At 35.2% G+C, this 19,786-nt stretch overlaps 3 protein-coding genes across 5 annotated transcripts; 2 read left to right on the top strand and 1 right to left on the bottom strand.

Annotated features, from left to right (window-relative positions):
• Positions 1 to 431: 431 nt before the first annotated feature.
• Positions 432 to 11,424, bottom strand: LOC127935287 (DNA-binding protein RFX5). 2 transcript variants are annotated; one of them, XM_052533014.1, is made up of 10 exons: positions 11,365 to 11,424; positions 9,452 to 9,599; positions 8,841 to 8,874; positions 8,150 to 8,232; positions 7,816 to 7,935; positions 7,535 to 7,651; positions 7,125 to 7,203; positions 5,885 to 6,083; positions 5,375 to 5,469; positions 432 to 4,956 (listed from the first exon to the last, which is right to left on the bottom strand). In XM_052533014.1, the coding sequence occupies exons 2-10, from the start codon at positions 9,541 to 9,543 to the stop codon at positions 3,982 to 3,984; spliced, it is 1,794 nt and encodes a 597-aa protein (XP_052388974.1). In that variant the 5' UTR covers positions 9,544 to 9,599; positions 11,365 to 11,424; the 3' UTR covers positions 432 to 3,981. The 2 variants fall into 2 exon arrangements, with proteins under 2 accessions (XP_052388974.1, XP_052388973.1); XM_052533013.1 differs by lacking the exon at positions 11,365 to 11,424 and adding an exon at positions 10,459 to 11,318.
• A 994-nt stretch (positions 11,425 to 12,418) lies between these two features.
• Positions 12,419 to 14,432, top strand: LOC127935716 (probable 39S ribosomal protein L24, mitochondrial). Of its 2 annotated transcripts, none has more exons than XM_052533820.1 (6): positions 12,419 to 12,563; positions 12,677 to 12,863; positions 13,555 to 13,650; positions 13,749 to 13,852; positions 13,944 to 14,074; positions 14,181 to 14,432. In XM_052533820.1, exons 2-6 carry the CDS (start codon positions 12,681 to 12,683, stop codon positions 14,315 to 14,317), a joined length of 651 nt encoding a protein of 216 aa, XP_052389780.1. In that variant the 5' UTR covers positions 12,419 to 12,563; positions 12,677 to 12,680; the 3' UTR covers positions 14,318 to 14,432. The 2 variants fall into 2 exon arrangements, with proteins under 2 accessions (XP_052389780.1, XP_052389781.1); XM_052533821.1 differs by lacking the exon at positions 12,419 to 12,563 and adding an exon at positions 12,574 to 12,587.
• Positions 14,433 to 15,045: 613 nt separating this feature from the next.
• LOC127935715 (proline-rich protein PRCC) lies at positions 15,046 to 19,665 on the top strand. Its single transcript, XM_052533819.1, has 6 exons — positions 15,046 to 15,718; positions 15,794 to 15,841; positions 16,819 to 17,298; positions 17,379 to 17,471; positions 18,622 to 18,768; positions 18,865 to 19,665. Exons 1-6 carry the CDS (start codon positions 15,470 to 15,472, stop codon positions 19,015 to 19,017), a joined length of 1,170 nt encoding a protein of 389 aa, XP_052389779.1. The 5' UTR covers positions 15,046 to 15,469; the 3' UTR covers positions 19,018 to 19,665.
• The last annotated feature ends 121 nt before the right edge of the window (positions 19,666 to 19,786 follow it).

Here is a 19,786-nt window from a genome sequence, read left to right as displayed (position 1 = left end):
ACATACATGGTTTAGTATTACACATAGCCTACAGTGGGCTCCAAAAGTCTGAAAGCACATGTGAAAATCTTTTCTAAAGGGAACATTCACTGAAGTGCAAATGTTTGGGTCATTAAAAAAAAAAAAAAAAGAAAAGAAAGAAATGAATACTTCTATTTAACAAGGATGCATTAAAATTCATTAGTGGCAATGGAGACATTCGTTACAAAGGATTGTTTTTAAATAATTCAATTCAAATAATCCTACAAAAATGGTTTCTACAAAAAAAACAATACTATTGAAAAATGCAAGTTAGATTTAAGTCCCTTTCAGCCACTTAAATACATGTATAACTGAATAACATGGAGGAAGTGGTTACAACACTTGATATAAAGAAACATCATATTGTTTATTAGTGCTGATTTATGAAGATGTGCTCACAGTCAGAGATCATTTCTTTATATATATATATATATATGGAAGATGTCCAATTGTACAGTTTTAACATGAAATACAAAAAGCATACATTTTCAAAAAGAGGATTGTAAGTACAAAAACAAATAACATACGAGGTGCTCCATTTCATCTTTTTCTCCCCCTGTGTGCTTTCCGTTAAGAAAATTAAAGTGCAAGACAAACACCAGGGTTCGGATGTTTTTGAAAGAAACGGCGCAACTCCAAACGAATATCAGATGCTTTGTAACAACTCTTTAAAACATATTCAATACACAAACCATGCATGGACTGACTAAAAAAAGGTGATAATCAGATCATAACATTAGACGTGTTAGATGTCTAGGATAAAAATGGCATAGTACTGACACGCACAACCAATGAACACTTAAGCAAATTCCAACAATTCTACATGACTCAGTGAGAAGTGAATGTGCTAGACATGTTTGCGCTAGGTTTATTTGGAGTTTGTCACAATGAAACATGAGAATTACCAACACTGATGGGTAATTATTACAACACACGCTCGGCATCTCGAGGCACTCATGAGATCAGCGTGTCATTTTGGTTTTTTCTTTTTTTGAGAAACTTTACCAAAGAATTTAAACAAATAATCCACTCAATGCTTCAGAACAAAATAACAACCTCATAAATAATGCAAAGAAAATGGATATTTACAGAGCACAGTGGTTTGTATGAGGCACTATGTAGTACTGAACAGGTTACATTTCTATTTCTGTGGTGTGAAATTGTACTTGCAACAACAACAAAAACAACATTGTCAGTGGACAGAGGATATGAATAATATATCCATAAACAGATATAAATGATCATATGTCATTGTCCATGTTTATTTCCCATGAAATAAGCTGCTTTCAATCACTTTACAAGTACTCTGCTGTCCCAGATCTGTCAAATCTGATCATTCACTGCTTTATAATTACACAGTTTGTTAGATTCATATTAATCTAACGTCCCACTGTTCAGTCATTCTTTAAAATATTGCAAACTAGAACACTCTAAACAAATTACTTCATAAACTATTTGCTGTTCATTAATGTAAATTACAAGTTTTCTTGTTAACGTGTTTTTTTTTAAATTGGAAGTCTGATATTTTATTTCACAGGATACTAAATTGCTGTTGTCTGGATATTAGGATATAATATTAGTATTCAAATCTCAAGACTGCAAATGAGGCAGAATATTAGAATAGTGCACTGCCTTCATAGGAAATGTTCAGTCAGGAATGAAAATTTGCTGAAAATGTACTCACTCTGAGGCCATTCAGTATGTTTCCAAGTTTGTTTTTTCTTCAGATTTGGAGATATTTACCCCAACATCACTTGCTCAGCAACGGATCCTCTGTAGTGAATGGGTGCCGTCAGAATGAGAGTACAAACAGCTGAGAGAAACATCGCAATAATCCACACCCCTCCAATACTAAATTTCTCCAAAAATTTTCAGATGAAAAACAAACTGATCAACATCTTGGGTGGCCGGAAGATGAATACATTTTTATATTTCAATTAACTATTCCTTTAAGAGGGAAAAAATATATAATATACAAAAATGATCAAAAAGCAACATCACACTGTACAAAATAAAAGCTCCTGTAATTCAAAGAAAAAACAAATCCATTCGTTTTGGTTAGAATCAAACTTTAAACCTTGAGTAAATTAAGCAGCCATGTTAATTCAGAATTAAACATGACATATACAGCACATTCATTACACAAACCTAAATGCAATTTATGCTAATGCTAGCAGGTTGTCTGATTTGCAACCTTTGTACCAGAATGCAAAGCTGCATTAAGTGCAGTCAGATTGCTGATTGGTGAAATCACTGCGATGTGAATCACAATCATTTGTGTAGTCAGTTAAACCCGTTCAGCTTTTTTAAAGCACCATATCCATAGTAAAATTATCACTAGTCATTTCCCATCTCACATATATTACTACAATATCTGAATAAATAGTAACATCTGCCTCCAAATCTTTTATTCATAATTGGAGTGGCTTTGTTTTACATTAAGTGCCTATTAAACCTCTATTAACCACAAACAGCCTTCATTGAGCTTGAACCTTAAAGGAGATATTTTTTCTCCCAATTCATAGCCTTTCAATACCTTCAAATGTAATAAAGCGCATTAAATAATATTCATAAAACTGCTACAGTAGAAATTTTTCGAATTAAACTAAATTTCCCCCCTCACATTTATGGCTAAGATCAAGTGTAATATCTGAAAACAACTAGTAAAAAAATACAGCAATCCAAGGCTATAAAAATAGAGTAAAATTCTCCTTTAAGATATGATAATCTAGACAAAAAGATGCTGTTGTGGCTCAAGATTTGTACAATTTGAATAAATAAATAATTAGTCCATATTTCAGTTTAAATTTAAATAATATAATCAAATTTCAGAAATTGTAACATCTTCTATTTTTTTTTTACATGCCTTTAGGGTGACAGAGCACACTTTACTAGTAACTAATAATAATATAATTCCATAGTAGCAATATAGTGACGATGGCTATACATTTGGAAAATAAAACGTTTTAAATTAGTTCTGGTACACTTTACCTATGAAGATATCCTTCTGGGCTCACAGATCAACTATTTACATCTGTTAAGTGCTAAATTACGTTGTTGTAAGAGAACGACTGGACAGAGCTGAACGCAGGGGGCGGGGCTTTGAGAAGAATCCCGAAATCACAGCCTCATTTGCATATTTAAAGGGACTTAAGAGATCTTTGTTTTTGCATTCACCTACGCTATGCACCATCTGAACCAGTAGTGTCTTCTCGACCTTCACAAAAGCAACTGGATGTAGTAATTTTGAAGTTTTGTTAATTGTGACGTTTAAACAAAACTGAACTATTAACCCAATCAATGGGTGAGGGAGGGACTTTTTTTTAGAACCCTGAAGTTGCAAACCCGTAAAACCACTCTTTGTCATCTGAACAGCTAGAAAACACACTCAAATGTCTCAATTCATATTTACAAACACAAACATGCAAAGATGGTTAGAGCAAAAAAGACCAACTGCCCTCTTATGTCACAGAGTATGGCAATAAACACCGACAGATGGTAAGCAGTTCATTGGTAACTATGGTGATTTCTCTTCTTTTTTCTTTTTTTTTTTAGAAGTCCTTTTGTTTTATGACTGAGCTGGACCAGACTGGACTGTTATTAGTGAGTATATCTGTTTTTCAATTTCAAATGCTCTTAAAGTTCACTCTTTCTTGTCAAAACTTTTGTTTTAGGCCACTTTAATTTATAATCTCTTCAAAAGCACTCCTGAAATCTTCAGGAATTTTTCGTATTAATAATATGAAAATATGAGTGTAGTTGCTGTTTGAAGGCAACAATGACAGGTCGTCATTTCTTCTAGTTCTATCATTTTACACAGAAAGCAGACAAACCCAATCAAGCTCAGCCAAGATGGTACACCTCAGTTTGACTACAAACTAGTATGCCATTCACAGAAGCACTGGAAAAGCATTGCGCATTTAGAAGTCTCGGAGAAAGGAGACAGTTGCTGTGCTGCTGTTACGGGGCATCTGGTTTTGGAGTTTCTCCAAACAAGGAGCCGAAGGAGCTGGGAATACCTGCTGAGTTTGGCATGGAATCGACCTGTGGCTCCACAGGAGTCAGAGTAATTTCCACTTCTCCTCTGTCCTCTAATAACGTTGCCGGTGGGAGGTATGGAAGAGTGGACTGTGGCACTTCTTGGGGAGCCGGCCTTCCTTCTCTGGATAACGGCGCACGCTGGATGACCATTCTGCGGCTCAGCTCGTAACCCGGTTGGTTTGGCCCTTGCATGAGCAGGATGGACTGCTGCTTCTCAGGTTCTGCTGCAGGTTGACATTGCACCACTACACCTCTATGCTCAGCATCTGTCACTTCCTGGATGGTGGGAAGTTGGCTTAGCATCAATCCTTGCTGGTCCTGGAACACAATTTCCACCAACTGTGAAGGAGCGGCTGGCGCACAGGAAGGCAGGGCTTTTTGGATTACTCCTCTCGTGAGCAAAGCTGGATTTGAGGTTGGGGCTGACAGTACCTGCTGTGCCATGTCTTCAGGTCTTTGCTTTCTGGGTCGTCCTCTTTTGCGTTTCTGAGTAACACCCGCAGCTGACACTGCGGTGGAGGGGTCAGGGCCCCTCTTAGGAGCTGCCGGTCGTGCTCTCTGGACGACTGGAGTTGGAGCAGCAGAAGTGTTGACCGTGACTGATGTTTTCTCATGCTCTGGGTAAGAGAGACTCATACCCGATGGTAATATCATAACGGGGACTGTGCCGCCTGGTTGAGAAGGTATCGTTGTGACTGTAATAGGCAAAGTGACTTGAACGCTGCCCGAATCGGCTGGTGGGGAGGTTTTCTCTGGAACAGTGCCTCTGGGAAGGAGCTGAGGCAGTTTCTTCATATACGCCTCCACTCGAGCAGACTCAACCTTATTGGTTGGTTTATCGCTGACCTGCTGCTTATTGGATGGAAGCTGTTCCACACCATCTTTCTCTTTTTGCTGCCAAAAACATCACAAAGGAACTATATTTACCATTTATAATATGTAATACTGCTAATTAGCACATAATTAGCTGATCAGATTTAGGATGCCATTATTGGGTTTATTTTTTGTGAAAATGATTGGCTGACTGTACAATATCTCACTTATGACATGGCTACTTAAAAAAAGAAAAGAAAAAAAAAAGGCCATTAAATCATATTTTTAGTCGTGAAATATAAAAGTAGAAATCAGTCGACTGGGACAATTATACGGTATTGCATTTATACAGTCATTATACAAAAATATTTGATGATACTTTATTCCAGAGATTAGTGCACAAGTTATTGACTTATGAATCTTAATGATTCTGGGAGAAGTTTGATTGAAGAAACATTAATATAAAATCAAAGATGTTCAAATTTCAGACCAGTAATACCTTATTTTCTGCACTGACATTATCTTCTTCTGCTCCACCTGCTCTGGAAGCTGCTGCAATCTTTTTGATTACCTTATGAGGTTTGGAAGGTCCGCCTATGAAAAACAAAAAACAAATCATAAATGTAGCTTCCCTCTTAAAGCAATGTAGCAAAATCAGAGTTATTAAATTTCAATTATTAACTTAAATTTTTTTTTTTTTTTAAATGTATTAGTACATTTCGAAATTACCACTCTAACAAGGAACATTACTTCTACAGATTTCATTAATATTAATGTTACAAATGCACTCTTGTTGTAAAGTGTTACCGAATTAAACTAATACTTAATATAAACTATATAGACACTTTTAAAGCACACAAAATTACTGAAACTTTCATTTAAATTGAATTGAAAACAGAAAATACAATCCAATTCAAAATATGAACAATAACTACAATAGTACATCAATGACACCACAACAATGCTGAGCAAAACTTAACATGCCATCTTGCTATTTATTTGCACGTACCTGCCAGAGCAGCTGAAGTGACGAGCTCAGCTTGACTGCAGCGTGGGTTAACGATGTGCTCCTGTACGAGGAAGCGTGCGATTTCTACCACCGTGTCAAAAGAGCGCTTGAGGATCTTCTGGGCCCAGTCACAGATGAGTTCACAGGCTGCTTCGGTGACCTCTTGCTTGTAGGTTTGCACCAGTTCTGTCAGTTCAGACTGCAGGTGGCACATCACATAGGTACATTAACATTTAAGCAAAAACATATGTTTTTCTTATAGCCAAAATATAACTGACAACCTATATCAGTGGCTTTCAACCCTTTTTCTGGACCATTATGCAAAATGTGTGTGTGGAGAAGGGAAAAAGGGTTGAGAGCCACTGACATAATTTTAATGCTGAAAGCAGATTAGGAGACAAGTCAGTAGTAAGACTTAGGGCTGCCCCCAAAAAGTCGATGAGAAGAGGCTTGGTCAACCAAAATGTTATTAGTTGCAGAAACAGGACAGATCAGATTTTTTTTGGTAATACAGTACATCTAAACGCTTGAAATCATTCATTGACCGCAAATATGGTTTATCATCTGAATTATGCAAGTAGTAGCAACTTTACATGGCCACTCAATCTAATGTTAACCTAGAAAAATTTGCACTATTCATGTGTCTGTTCAGCAGCACGCTCACAGCTTGACAGATGGAGGCGTCGGTGAGGACACTAGATCTTAAAATACTTCATTTTGGTCATACAGATAAGAGTAATACATCTTTCAAATTTATTTGTGTGCACTCACAATAAAAACAAAACATTGCGCTTTTGTAAAATAATGAAAGCAAACAGGATGCGCTTTCTGCCGTCTTTGTCTCTGTGAACTTGAGTGCAAAACTTTCTCTATACTTGTATATATATATATTCTCAGATGATTTAATCTGTTTGAAACTTAAATGCAGGTGCATCTACTACTGTGGAGATGACGAGTCAGTGTCGCCGAATTCGCCACTTAAGCCGAAAACACTAGTTTATCAATAGCTTATTAAAATGTTTAATCTTACTGTTTTTCCCTGACATCTTCATAATCATTACTTCTACCGCTGTGCTATGGTAAGCTTTATGCAAGCGCTTGAGCAGTTATTAGTCTACGTAGGCAATTAAATGGTTTAATAATAAACGTGTGATTAGTCAACTAATGCTTAAAATGAACAACTACTAGTCAAACCAGAAATTTTTAGTCGAGGGCAGCCCTAGTAAGTAGACAATCATACCGGGTCATTTTTGAGGTCCAGGTTAGGGAGTAATGGCATGTTTAACACGGTCTTTCGACGTATCCCACTATAGCAGTATGTGCTGGCAATTATGTTAAGGGACACTGAAATATACATTAGGTTTCATTAAATAAAACAATAAAACAGACTTTTAGTTTGAATTTAGTTAAATAATTTGAATGAATTTAGGGCATGTGATGACTTATATATGTCAAGACATCTTAAAAACCAAACTATTACAGATAAAACCTGCATCAAGTGTTAGTGTTAATGATGTGCAGAAAGCCATCTAAATATCTCAAACAGTGTGTGAAATTGGTGAATCCAAATTCACTCTGATGTTATGGTGTCTGCTCTAGATATGGTTTTACATTTTATACAAATTAAATGAAATTAGGGACAAAGGATATTTGGACTGTCCTCTTCCACCCAGTCTTCGTGCTTTAATGTTTGGGAAGATGTCTCGGATGATTTTGCCAAAATTTGCTGCACTTAGAGGCCGATGCTGTAAGTTGTCACAGTGCTTCCTGTTTAGATATAAAAGCCAGTAAGTAATCACAATTTTTTGCTACAAATTGCAAACATGGACAGAACAAAACAGATAATGGACCCTTAAAAGTCTAGGGAAAATGTTTACTTTGAAATAACTCAGCATAAGAGACTTGTGAATATTCTACACCCCAGTCCTCACCGGTATGTCTCGTAAACATCTTGTTTAGGCAGGCAGGTGTCAGGATGTTCTTCCAAGTGGCTACGGATCCAGTTGCAGGTGTGAAGCTGGTCTGCCGTGTTGACTGAGTTTGAATCACCACTGGTGCACACAGAGAAGCAGTTTGCAAACATGTGTCACATATAACATGTCTGGTCACATCTGTGTTATTTTTAGCTACCCTGATTGCTGGGATTTAAGAAAACTGACTTGAGGGACATGGAATATTTTAATTTAATATTCAGAATGTATCAATTAAAATATACAGACTTAAAAAAAATGGCTGACTGAAGTATATTTGTGTGATTTTATGTACCTCTTCTCTCCTGCTCCTGGACCTGAGGGAAGCTGTAAGTAAAGGTAGAGCTTGTCGTTGTCAGAGAAACGCTGTACATCTTCCTGAGAGGAGCCATGTCACAAGGAGAAAGACAGAATAAGGGCAAGACAATGTGATCAAAACACTGTAAATATACAAATAAGATGAAAGACTGTGAAGTAAAACATAAAAAAAATTAAGTCAAGATCAGGTTCCATGAAGAAATTTAGTACATTTCCTAGTGTAAATATAACAAAACGTAATTTTTGATTAGTAATATCCATTGCTAAGAACTTCATTTAGACATATTTAAAGTCACCTTTTCTCAATATTTATCCTCAGATTCCAGATTTTCAAAAAGTTGCCAAATATTGTTTATTCAGCTTTCAGATGATGATTAAATCTCAGTTTTAAAAAAAATGACACTTAAGACTGGTTTAATGGTCCAGGGTCACATATAAACATGAGTGGTTTTATATTGATAAGAGATCTTAACTGCTAATGTAATAGTTGTGGGTTCAAACGTATATAAATGAGATTGTATAAACTTCTACTATTGTGTTCATGCTATAGCTTATAAAAAAAGTGACACCCTGATATATTCTTGTTTCAAATAAGATTGAAATACACTTGATTTAAATTATAACATTTCAGAGGACTAACATTTCATTTTATCCTCTAAGAAACTTACCAAAATTTTGTCCACTTTAACCTGCACATTTTTACTGTGAAAAGATAGAAGAAAAAAAATCAGATATTTGCATTTACATTAACATTCATGTATGTTGACCCAAAAAACATGCTGTTAAGTAACTAACTATCAAGTCATCCAAGCTGCTGATGTGATGGTCTCTTCATCAGAACAGATTTGAAGAAATTAAGCATCACATAATTTGCTCACCAATGGATCCTCTGCAGTGAATGCCTTAATGATGGATTTGTTTCTTACATACAACAAACATGCAGGTTTTTGATTCATAATGATGGACTGGAGTCCAGTGTGGATTATTGTGATGTTTTTATCAGCTGTTTGGACTCTCATTCAGACGGCACCCATTCACTGCAGAGGATCCATTGGTGAGCAAATGATGTGATGCTAAATTGCTCCAAATCTGTTCTGATGAAGAAACAAACTCATCTGCATCTTGAATGGTCTGAAAAATGAAATATTCCCTTAATGGTACAGGTCTACCAACAAACCTTCTGCTTAATTAAAACCATGACACACCATTTTAACAGAAAAAAGACATAAGATTCTATCTGAACCACAATGAAGAAAGAGTACAAATGAACAGCTCTTACGCAATGTTGCTTTTGAGCTTCTGCAGCAGCATACTGGGCTCCGTCTCCCCCTCCCCAGCCGAGGCGTCTGCCTTTAACTGATCTTCTGCCATGTCTCAACCACACTGGACCGACAAACTGCATTCAGAACCCTCCTGGACCTGAAGCTCTAGAACATGAGGCAGATGTCAGTATGTGTCAGCATAAGGTTTTGGCCAACTTTTAATTCTGAGTGTCTAATATGCAACAGTGCGTTTTAAAAAGTAAATTAATTATAGGTTGATTGAGAGATTATTCTGCAAGCAACCAGAACTTTACACACTAGATCAATGCAATTAAACATCAACAGTAAAAGTTGTAGGGTGTCGCAGTTTTAGACCTTATCTGTAGTAACTGTTTTATAGTATTTCTTTAACTGCCACTCACATTTTTGATCATAGACTTGAAAGTGCATGATCCAAACCTAAATTTTTATAATTCATGACTAAAAACATTTTCTAACATGATTTTGATGATGCAATATTTGAATCTAAAATGGGTTTCGAAGGATGAATTTGGAGATTTTATGTTTTCAAGTGATATATAATTTCTGTTGATTTCTAAAGTGAGATAGAGAAAAAGGCAACACAGAATACTTTTCTTTTTTTGACAAAGTTCAGAACTCCTGTTATGATGTAGGATTTTGAGGTGCACTCTTGCCATAAATTAATCTATTACTTTTCCTACATAATTTTAAACAAAAAAGATTGGAAAAATATATATTTCTGAGTCTTAGACCTTTCCAACGATATATAGTTTGTTATGATTAGATTAGGACTTAATTGTAATATAGTGAAGTAAACGTAGGGGGCCCACCAAGGGGCGGGTTACAGTTATCAGGTTAATATGCACAACAACTTAAAGTCTGCAGACAATATATTAAAATGTTCTTAGAACAATCTATAAACTGGTATTTAATTCATCACATTTACGCAAATGATGATCAGCTTCACCACAAACTGACATATTTAGGCCATGTTTACACTTACAGCCACAGACTGTAAACACGAAATGAAACCACGCAAGCGCCTACTTCTCCCACGTCTAAACGCTCAAGATCTTTTCCCCCCATTTCGAAAATACAACCACTCATGAAACTGTTGTCAGGTCAATCGGATAGCGACCATGCCCAAATACTGCAGGGCTGTTTTTCCTGCCCAAGTTCAGACATTTCCAGCACAAACGCGCCCAATGAAGAACTCAACATAAGAAACTGATGCTTTCAGACGGTGTATGCATGATACCAGGATCTAATCCGATCACTTCTAATCATTTGAATGCATTATTTAATCTAATATACGACTAGCATATATGAACCATGCACAGGTTTGGTTGATTACACCCATGTGTGTCTCTTTGTGGGCGTATTGAAAGGCCAACCAACCAGAAACTAGACCAAGCCATTGGTTATTTATGACCAAAAGCTCATTTTAGCTAAACTTAACCATATTCTCAAACTCAAATGCTTACTGATCACTAAAGAATAAACCTCACAGCAGCCTAGTTGAAATGAGCATGACATAGCAGCTAACAGGCTAACATGAGTTCAAACAGGCCGAAGAGACGTCGACTAAACGAAACCGACATAAATGAACATTTCCTTATTGTATTTCATAACTTAATGACATTGTTTGTAAATAAATAAATAAAAAATAATTGTTTTTTAGTATATGTATAAACAAGCTAACTATCGTTAATATCATTACCAATGACTCTTGCTATAGAGCTAGCTAGCCACACTTGTACGCTTCGAAAACCATCGATTATTACGTTAAAATACCTGTCCTTTCTAATAAAATAAACCTATAATCGTTGTTCAAAGTTTACCTACTGCAATATCACATTCAAATACAAAATAATGGTACCGTTTATTTTATAAACGAAAAAGAAACTACCTGAGACAAATATTGAGCAAAAATCCCCTTTCGGCTTATTTTGTGATTGGACGACTGTGTTATGTCTGCCTGACTACAAAGCAAAGCTCGACGCTGGTTGGCTGGTCTTAGTCATCCTACTTGGATACAGAATGAAAAGACGATTTGATTGGTTGATGGATTTATGAAAGTAAAAAAGACAGTCCTTTTAATATTCTGTCAGGCAACTATATCTTTTTTTACATTTCCATGAAACATAAACAACAAAAAATGTCATACTATGGTTTCCATGAAACATAAACAACAAAAAATGTCATACTATGGTTTTGTATGGTGAAATTGATACATTAAACGGTAATAATAAATACTACTGTATACATATTTAATATTCATTGCCCAAGTTTTTACCTGTGATTTATTTTTATTCTAGAACAGTAAACACCTAATTTATTAACTTAGCTGCAATTCATTAATACAGGCCACACTTTAATGTCAAGCTTAACTCACTTTAATGTTAAAGCGTTTTACACTCCTTTGACCTATTTAATTCCAATAATTTTTTGTAGTTTAAAAAAAATGTAAAAGTCAAATAAAAAATAAATCCAGAATTTGCTGACAAATGACACATTTATGTGAAATTGTGGCATATATTTATTTTGTAAATATCACTGAGAAATTGAGAGCAATGTGTTTGTGCTTTCATATTCCCCCAAAAGCAATTCTAAAATCTTTAATAACCCTTAACACACACCCCCACACACACACACACACACACACACACCCACACACCCACCCACCCACCCACACACACACAACACACACACAAACACACACACACACACACACACACATATATATATATGATATATATATATATATATATATATCCTTATAACTTCTGGATAGGATAGGAAAACCAAACCTTTATATCTATAAAGTGCCAATAAAACCACTGTTCAATTCAAAAGCAATTTACTAGCAGACCCTGACTGTCATTTATTTTAATATATTATTTCCTTTTCTTTTCTTCGTCTCTGTTATTTGTTTATTTATTTAGAATCGAGACTTTTATTTTGACATCTACGTCGCTTGGCTCTAAAGGAAAAGGAAGTAGCACATGTTCAACACAAGTTTGACCCCTTGTGGATGTACAATTTATGATAACCACAAAATAAATGAGGTTATTTTAGTTAAATGTGCATCTAAAAGCCGCAAATCAGGTAAGTGGTATTTCGCCATATTACGTGGGTGCCGCTACAGAAACCCTATACATGATCATAATTTTGAATTGTTTGCATTTTATTAACTGGCTCTTTGTTTTGGTCGTCCACAGCAGCATGAGACTGACAGCGTTGCTTTCTATGGCAGCAAAAGCTGCATTTCCACGCGATTATCGTTATGGCACAAACAGACCGTGGACAATCGCAGCCCAGCGGCTCAATCCACCCGGCAAGACAAGAAGAAAGGTGTTTGTTGAACCTATTGCAAATGAGGACTGGCATGTTCTGAGAGGTGACACAGTAAGCGATCCTCTCTTTCTTTTATATCTTGAAAGTTTTTAATGCACATTGGAGGTTTTTATTTGTCCCCTCAACTTACTGTTGTAGATCAGAGGCACCTTTTAGTCGACTGAAATGTAAATAGTATGGACATTGTTTAAACCAGGGGTTTTCAATCTGGGGTCTAGGGACCCGGACTGTGAGGGAGTGGATCCATGGAAAGGTTTACAGAAATACACATAAATGTATGAAATAAATAAAATGGGATTAAACAAAATAAAAACTGTATTAAATAAATAGATACAACATTGATTAAAATGGGGTAAAAAATGCAAATAAATAATACATTTAACTGTTCATTACAGTCATTTGTCACACTATAACTTGTCTTAATAGGAAAAAATATACTTGTATATTCAGAATAGGAAAAATAATAGAGCAAGCTAGTGTTAGAGGTCTTTTTAATGATTGTATAATAAATGAAAAGAAAATAGATAGAATGCAAAAAGATTATAAAGGTAGTTATATTTTTTTCTTTTTAAGAATAGAATTAGAGTAGTTAGTGCTAAAGTTAGAGGTTCAAATAAAGATGAAAGAGATTATATTATATAGATAAATTATATTAAATTAAATTAGATAAAATTATATGGGTTATTTTATATTTGTATTATTTCATATCTCTATCTATATAACATACCATAATTCAAACCAGGTGGAGATTTTGTCTGGAAAGGACAAAGGTAAGCAGGGCAAAGTAGCTCAGGTGTTTCGGCGGCGTTCCTGGGTCATACTCGAGGGCCTCAACGCGGTAGGAGTAAAACTTACATAAAACTAGTACGATTCTTACAATTATAATTGCATTGCAAAACAATCACTTTTAATTGTTTCAAACACTTTTTTTTCTAGCATTATAGGTATATTGGCAGATCTGGAGATTACAGGGGTACCTACATTGCCAGTGAAGCCCCTCTGCTGCTGAAGGATGTTACATTAGTTGACCCTACGGACAGGTGAGCATTAAACATGAAATAGAGTAATAAATATAGTAGAACACAATGTACCCAGCTCTTAATGTATGTATCTGTGTCTAATGTTTCTTAGGAAGCCCACAGATATCGAGTGGAGATACACTGAAGAGGGCGAGCGCGTACGTGTTTCTGTTAGGACAGGACGGATTATTCCCAAACCAGTCTTTCAGAGAAGAGATGGCATTATTCCCCAGCAGTGGAAAGGTGGGGTTTCCAAAAGTTTAAAAACAATGCATTTCTACCTAGAGCAATAGACATGCCAAATTTTGCTCAGTTATCAGAAATCTGAGAGCTTTTATGTACCTTGCAGATGGAACCAAAGACACATCACCTGAAGACACGCTTCAGAAAACATACACCACATCTTTGAAAACCCTGGAGGAAGAAGTTATGGAGAAAATGAACATTTGGGAAGATAAAAGTCCACGTAAAAGCTACTGGTACTGAGTTACCACAGAGACTGTGTATTATGTTTTAGCATAACAACATTAGCAAGATTATTTATCATGGAGAAATTTTTTATGTGTTCTGCAAACTTTATCAATAAACCCAACCAAATGCTTCCTTGCTTTCATGCCACAAACACATGCTACCAGCTGATATGCATGGCTTATTTTCTGTACAAATGTACATTACCATTCAAAAGGTTAGGGTCAATTAATACTTTCAGAAAGCATGTGTTAAATTGATCAAAAAAGACATTTGTAATGATACAAATTATTTCCTGTGATTTCCTAAAATGCCTTTTATTTAAACTCTCTATTCATCAAAGAATCCTGAATAAATGAGTTAAGGTTCTCACACAAATATTAAGCAGCACAACTGTTTTCAACAATGATATTAAATATTTATTGAGCAGCAAGGATCATGTGACACTACTGAAGACTGGAGTAATGATGCTGAAAATTCAACTGTTTTCTATTAAAAAAAATATTTTTACTGTATTTCTAAGCTAATTAATGTAGCCCATATGTCCAGTATTCATCTGTCCATCTCTAACAATTCCCAATGTCTTTATGGAGAAAAAGCATAAAAATGCATAATAAGGATAAAAAGCTTCACGAGTAGAGCCATGGGTCAGTTATGTTTTTGCAAGTCTATCGCATATAATAACATTTTTTTTCAGTTCATCAGATTGTTGATCGATTTAGTCACGTTTGGTCATGTTTATTGATGACACTCCTCTCCAGTCCAGTTGGTGTCAGTGTCGCTGAATCCTCTGAAGCGGTGCAGCGGATGTACTTCACGATGGTGGAAGAAAAACTGTTTACGTTTTGAGACTGAGAGGAACGATTTATAATTATAAACAATTATCACTTGTTTGTTCAGACTAATACATCCATATGTTGTTCGCGTTTTGCAGGGAAAATATTAATATAAAAAGCAAGCACAGCTCCTACCGCAAGCGTTGAATTATCTGGAGTCGAATTTGGCATCGAAGTTGTAATCGTACATTGATATTTACAGACGGTATTTGTCCATATAAACCTGGAATAACGGGAGGATATGAGATCACGTGGAGCTGCTTTGATGCAAAAGCAGCAAGTCCGCGATTCTTGTGTCTGATAACACTCGTATGAACTGATCTGTTTACTGGAGATGTCTCTGGTAGCGTACGACAGCAGCGGCGACAGTGATCGCGATGAATCGCCGGCTTCGCCCGCTCGACCTGCGGCCAAGATCGGCGGACTCTTCGCAGCTCTGCCCGCGCCGAGAACCGCGGAGATCCGCTCGAGCGCAGAACAGACATCAGCTCCTCTAACCAAGAGGATGACTATGGATCTGCCCAAACCTAAAAAACGCACAGAACCCGTTAAAATCACTGTTCCTGAAATAAAACCAGCAGACGTGAGTTTTACTGATCCGTTAATGCCAATCGTGTTACTGAAGCTGTTTCTGATTGATGGTGTGTTTCTGTTCCAGTCTGACTCTGATGATGACGAGCCCGTCCGAAAGAAATCAGCTCCTCAGGTATTTTTATTTTCATCAAAACAGCGGAAATTTAATTTAAATTGAACCTTAGCATTAAACAAGCTGTTTTCATATTTAACAAAAAAAAAAAAAAAAAAAAAAATATATATATATATATATATATATATATATATATATATATATATATATATATATATATAAATCTTCAATATGCAATATCTATATTTAGATAAAAAAGATATTTATTAGACATAAATTATTTATAATTAGCTGTCTGACCCTTAGGATAAAGCAAACCATTTTATATTTAAATATATAAAACTATATGTTAAATATCTGTAATTAGATCATTTTAATTAGACTATTAAGTATTTTTATTTATGTTCCTTTATAGGGTGCAAGAGTCAGGTTTCAGAAGTAAAATTCTCATTGATTTATTTTCATAGGGGATTTTTTTTTAACACTAACTTATAAGCCATTAAAAATAAACCTACTGTGAGCTAATTGATAGTATATGCTTTTGCTAGAGTCACCAGTCCACATTATTTCAAATTATTTTTAATTTTTTTATTTATTTTTGTAATCATGTACAACTGCAGAATTGCAGTTGAAAAAACTCCATTACCCATGATTCTGCAGAAATCTCCATCAGGGAATCACAACAAACCAATACTTCCGCTCTCAAACTGCGTAAATATTTCCGTGCATATTTTGCAGTAAACATAAAATATATTGTTTCAATGCATGCACACAATCAATGTTTTATCAATAAATCCATAGTTTTATACAAGTAATTTTTAAGTCAGTTATGCCATTCATAATGCTTCATAGGATTGTAGTAGAAAGATCACGGTGGGTGGGCATATGTTAATGGGCTGTTGGTTGTGTTATCATTACCACAGCATTCTCTCGATGGCCCATTCTTCATTATAATTTTCAGAAAACTGAATGTATAAATGGTCTGGGTGGATTAACCATCATAGTAAATAAGAATATTTTCCTCCATGTTCTTCCAGGGAGGTGGTGGTCTGTCCTCTCTGCTGCCTCAGCCTAAGAATCTGGTGGTAAAGGCGACCGAGCGGCCCCTGTTGCCACACACTCTAACCAAACGCCCCGGATCAAATAAGCCAAAGGCAACCCCGGCGAAGTCCCAGGGTCTTTCTGGAACCAGCCCGTCCCCATCCGCCATCAAAGCTGCTGCAAAGTCAGCGGCGCTGCAGCTAGCCAAACAAATGGCCGCGGATGAAGAGGGAAGTGACGATGAACTCGCTCCAGAGAACTACTTTTCCCTTCCGGAAAGCCCAGCACAGCCTGTGATGTCTCAAAACCTGCATTCTCAACAGTATGTTCCCTCTCTACACCCTCCAGCCGGTGTGGAGGACGCTCCACTGGACTTTGTCTCTAAAGCAGACAGTTACAGTAGATCAGCCGAAGCCATGCAAGACCAGGAGAGCGGAGAATATCAACATCAGTATCCCGCAAATCCACTGCCAGAGGTAAAACATGTCATACGTTTCATTAACCGATGTGTTCCTTGTCATTTCAGCAGCTGATGTTTTGTGCATATGTTTGGCAGGATTACTATGGTGAGGGATATTACCAAGACCCAAACCCTGCAGCTGATGAGCAAGAAGATTCAGGGTCCTCTTCATTGTTCAATGATGAAGCAGTGAGTTGTTTGTAGCATCTCTGGTCCTCAGGGATGTGTTCGTTCTTTATTTATATGGATTTCCATATTTTCCAAGCTGAAGTATATGACTGAAGTATAAGTATCAATTGTAGACATAAATATTATGTAAAAGTATTGTAATTTTAATATTATTCTTTGAAATAAAATAATGATGATCATTTATTTTTATTTTTAAATATAAAAAACAAAACAAAAAAATTCCACAAAATTAACATCCTATATTAACATTGTATTTTAAATAATAATGAAATAAAATATAATATGAATTATTATTATTATTATTATTAGATTATTTTTATTGTACAGTGGCAATAACAATATATTTCTTTATTAAAAAATGCATTTTATTTGTAAACAATTCATCAATTTTATTTAGAATTAATTCTAATTAACACTGAATTAATTAATTTTATTTGTATTATTATTATTATTAAATTCTTATTGTTATTGTACAGTTTAATAGTATTATTGCTGTGGTAATATATTTCTTATACAGTACGTTTCTTTTTAATATATTAATTTCTTTATTTGTATTTTTTTTATTATTGTACATTTATAATAGTATTATTGCAATGCTAATTTAGTTTTATATATCATACTTTTTTAGTAATATAAATTTTTTTGTAATTTATGTAATAAAACATTATTATGATTATTATTAAATTCGAATTTTTGTGTCTTGCAGTACGGTATCTCTTTAACGATTATAGTCTTGTAATTTAAATAATAAAAATATTTAATAATAATAATAACTATTATTATTATTATTATTATTATTATTATTATTATTATTGCTTAGTCATATTAAATGGGAAAATGTTGTCCTTAGCTGATTACATTTGTAACTCCGTAACTCTTAAGTATTATTTTAAGGTTTGTATTTATTTCACTTCTTTGAAACAATGCTTCATATCAGACATCTAGTTGAAATTGTATGAAGAATTTTGCCTGGTGGATGCAAAACAGGTGTAAAAATTTTTATAGCAGTTGGATCTTTCTTTTGACTTGGACCGGTAAATCATGACTTGGGAACCATTAAGAAAGTTCTAATAACTATCTAGTGCATCCCAGAGAATCACGACAGCAAGTTTCAGCATGACTGTTATATATATATATTTTATTTTCTCAGTTTCGACGGCTACAGGGCAAACAGAATCGTGGAAGAGAGGAAATCAAGTTCTTGGAGATAAAAGGAGACGATCAGTTGAGCGGCAATAAGCAATGGATGACAAAGAACATGACCGCAGAGGCAGAGCCCCGCAAGTCCTTCAGCAAGGTGAGTACCTCAAGTGTCCATGTTTTGATGGTTATTTGTTTGAAAGAGATAAACGAAAGAAAAATTCTGACTTCACGTCTCTTTTTATTTTTTTAGAAAAAAGGAGATCAGCCAACAGGACAACAGAGACGCAAGCACCAAATCACGTATCTGATTCATCAGGCCAAGGAACGCGAGCTGGAGCTCAAGAACAACTGGGCTGACAACAAGTTGACTCGCCGGCAAACGCAAGCCAAGTACGGATTCTAATGGACTGGATGTCGAGATGTTGCGCACACCTCTACCTAACATGGAGCAGATTTTGTCCGAGACTGCAGCTGATACACAAATGTGATATTTTTGCCAGCTTTTAGAGATGTGATACCAGTTCGTACTGCTAAGGACTTTTAAAGCACTATTGGCTGCTAATAAAATGTTTAAGATGGCTCCCAATGGTCTACCTAATATTATCTTTCCATTTGAACTACATCGGGTTTTGTCATGAGGTTTTGGGTCACCTGTAACATAATAGTAGCTGTATAGGTTCACGTGATTTATTTGTTTATTTAATGATTGGGATGTCATGATTTGTTTTTCTGGAAGGGTTTTGTCTTCCACACTGCCATCGTGAGCAGTGGCATATAGAAAATAAATGATTGAAAATGTGAAAGAAACTGGTAACACTTTACAATAAGGATCTCTATATTAACATTAGTTAATGTGTCACATTGATTATTATTATTATTTTTTTTTTGCAGCGTTTATTAATTTCAGTGTTATATATATGGTTATGTATTAACTAATGTTAATGTATAGCTTCAAATTAATATAAAAAATGTTTAAATGTTAATGTATACAATCTTATGGTAAAGCGTTTCCTTGTAAAAAGTGTTTGATTAAATCTTTCCATCCTTTTAACTGCTTTTTTATTCATATGAGTGTTGATTCTTTTAATCGTACAACCATCTAGTATAGAATATATACTAACATTTTCATTTTGTGTGTAAAAACACTTTTTATGTGTGAAATCGTTCCTATA

The sequence above is a fragment of the Carassius gibelio genome, chromosome A19 (genome assembly GCF_023724105.1).
Source record: "Carassius gibelio isolate Cgi1373 ecotype wild population from Czech Republic chromosome A19, carGib1.2-hapl.c, whole genome shotgun sequence".
Classification (NCBI taxonomy): Eukaryota; Metazoa; Chordata; class Actinopteri; order Cypriniformes; family Cyprinidae; genus Carassius; species Carassius gibelio.
The sequence above is the reverse complement of the archived record's forward strand: the minus strand, read 5'-3'. Positions and strand labels throughout refer to the sequence as shown.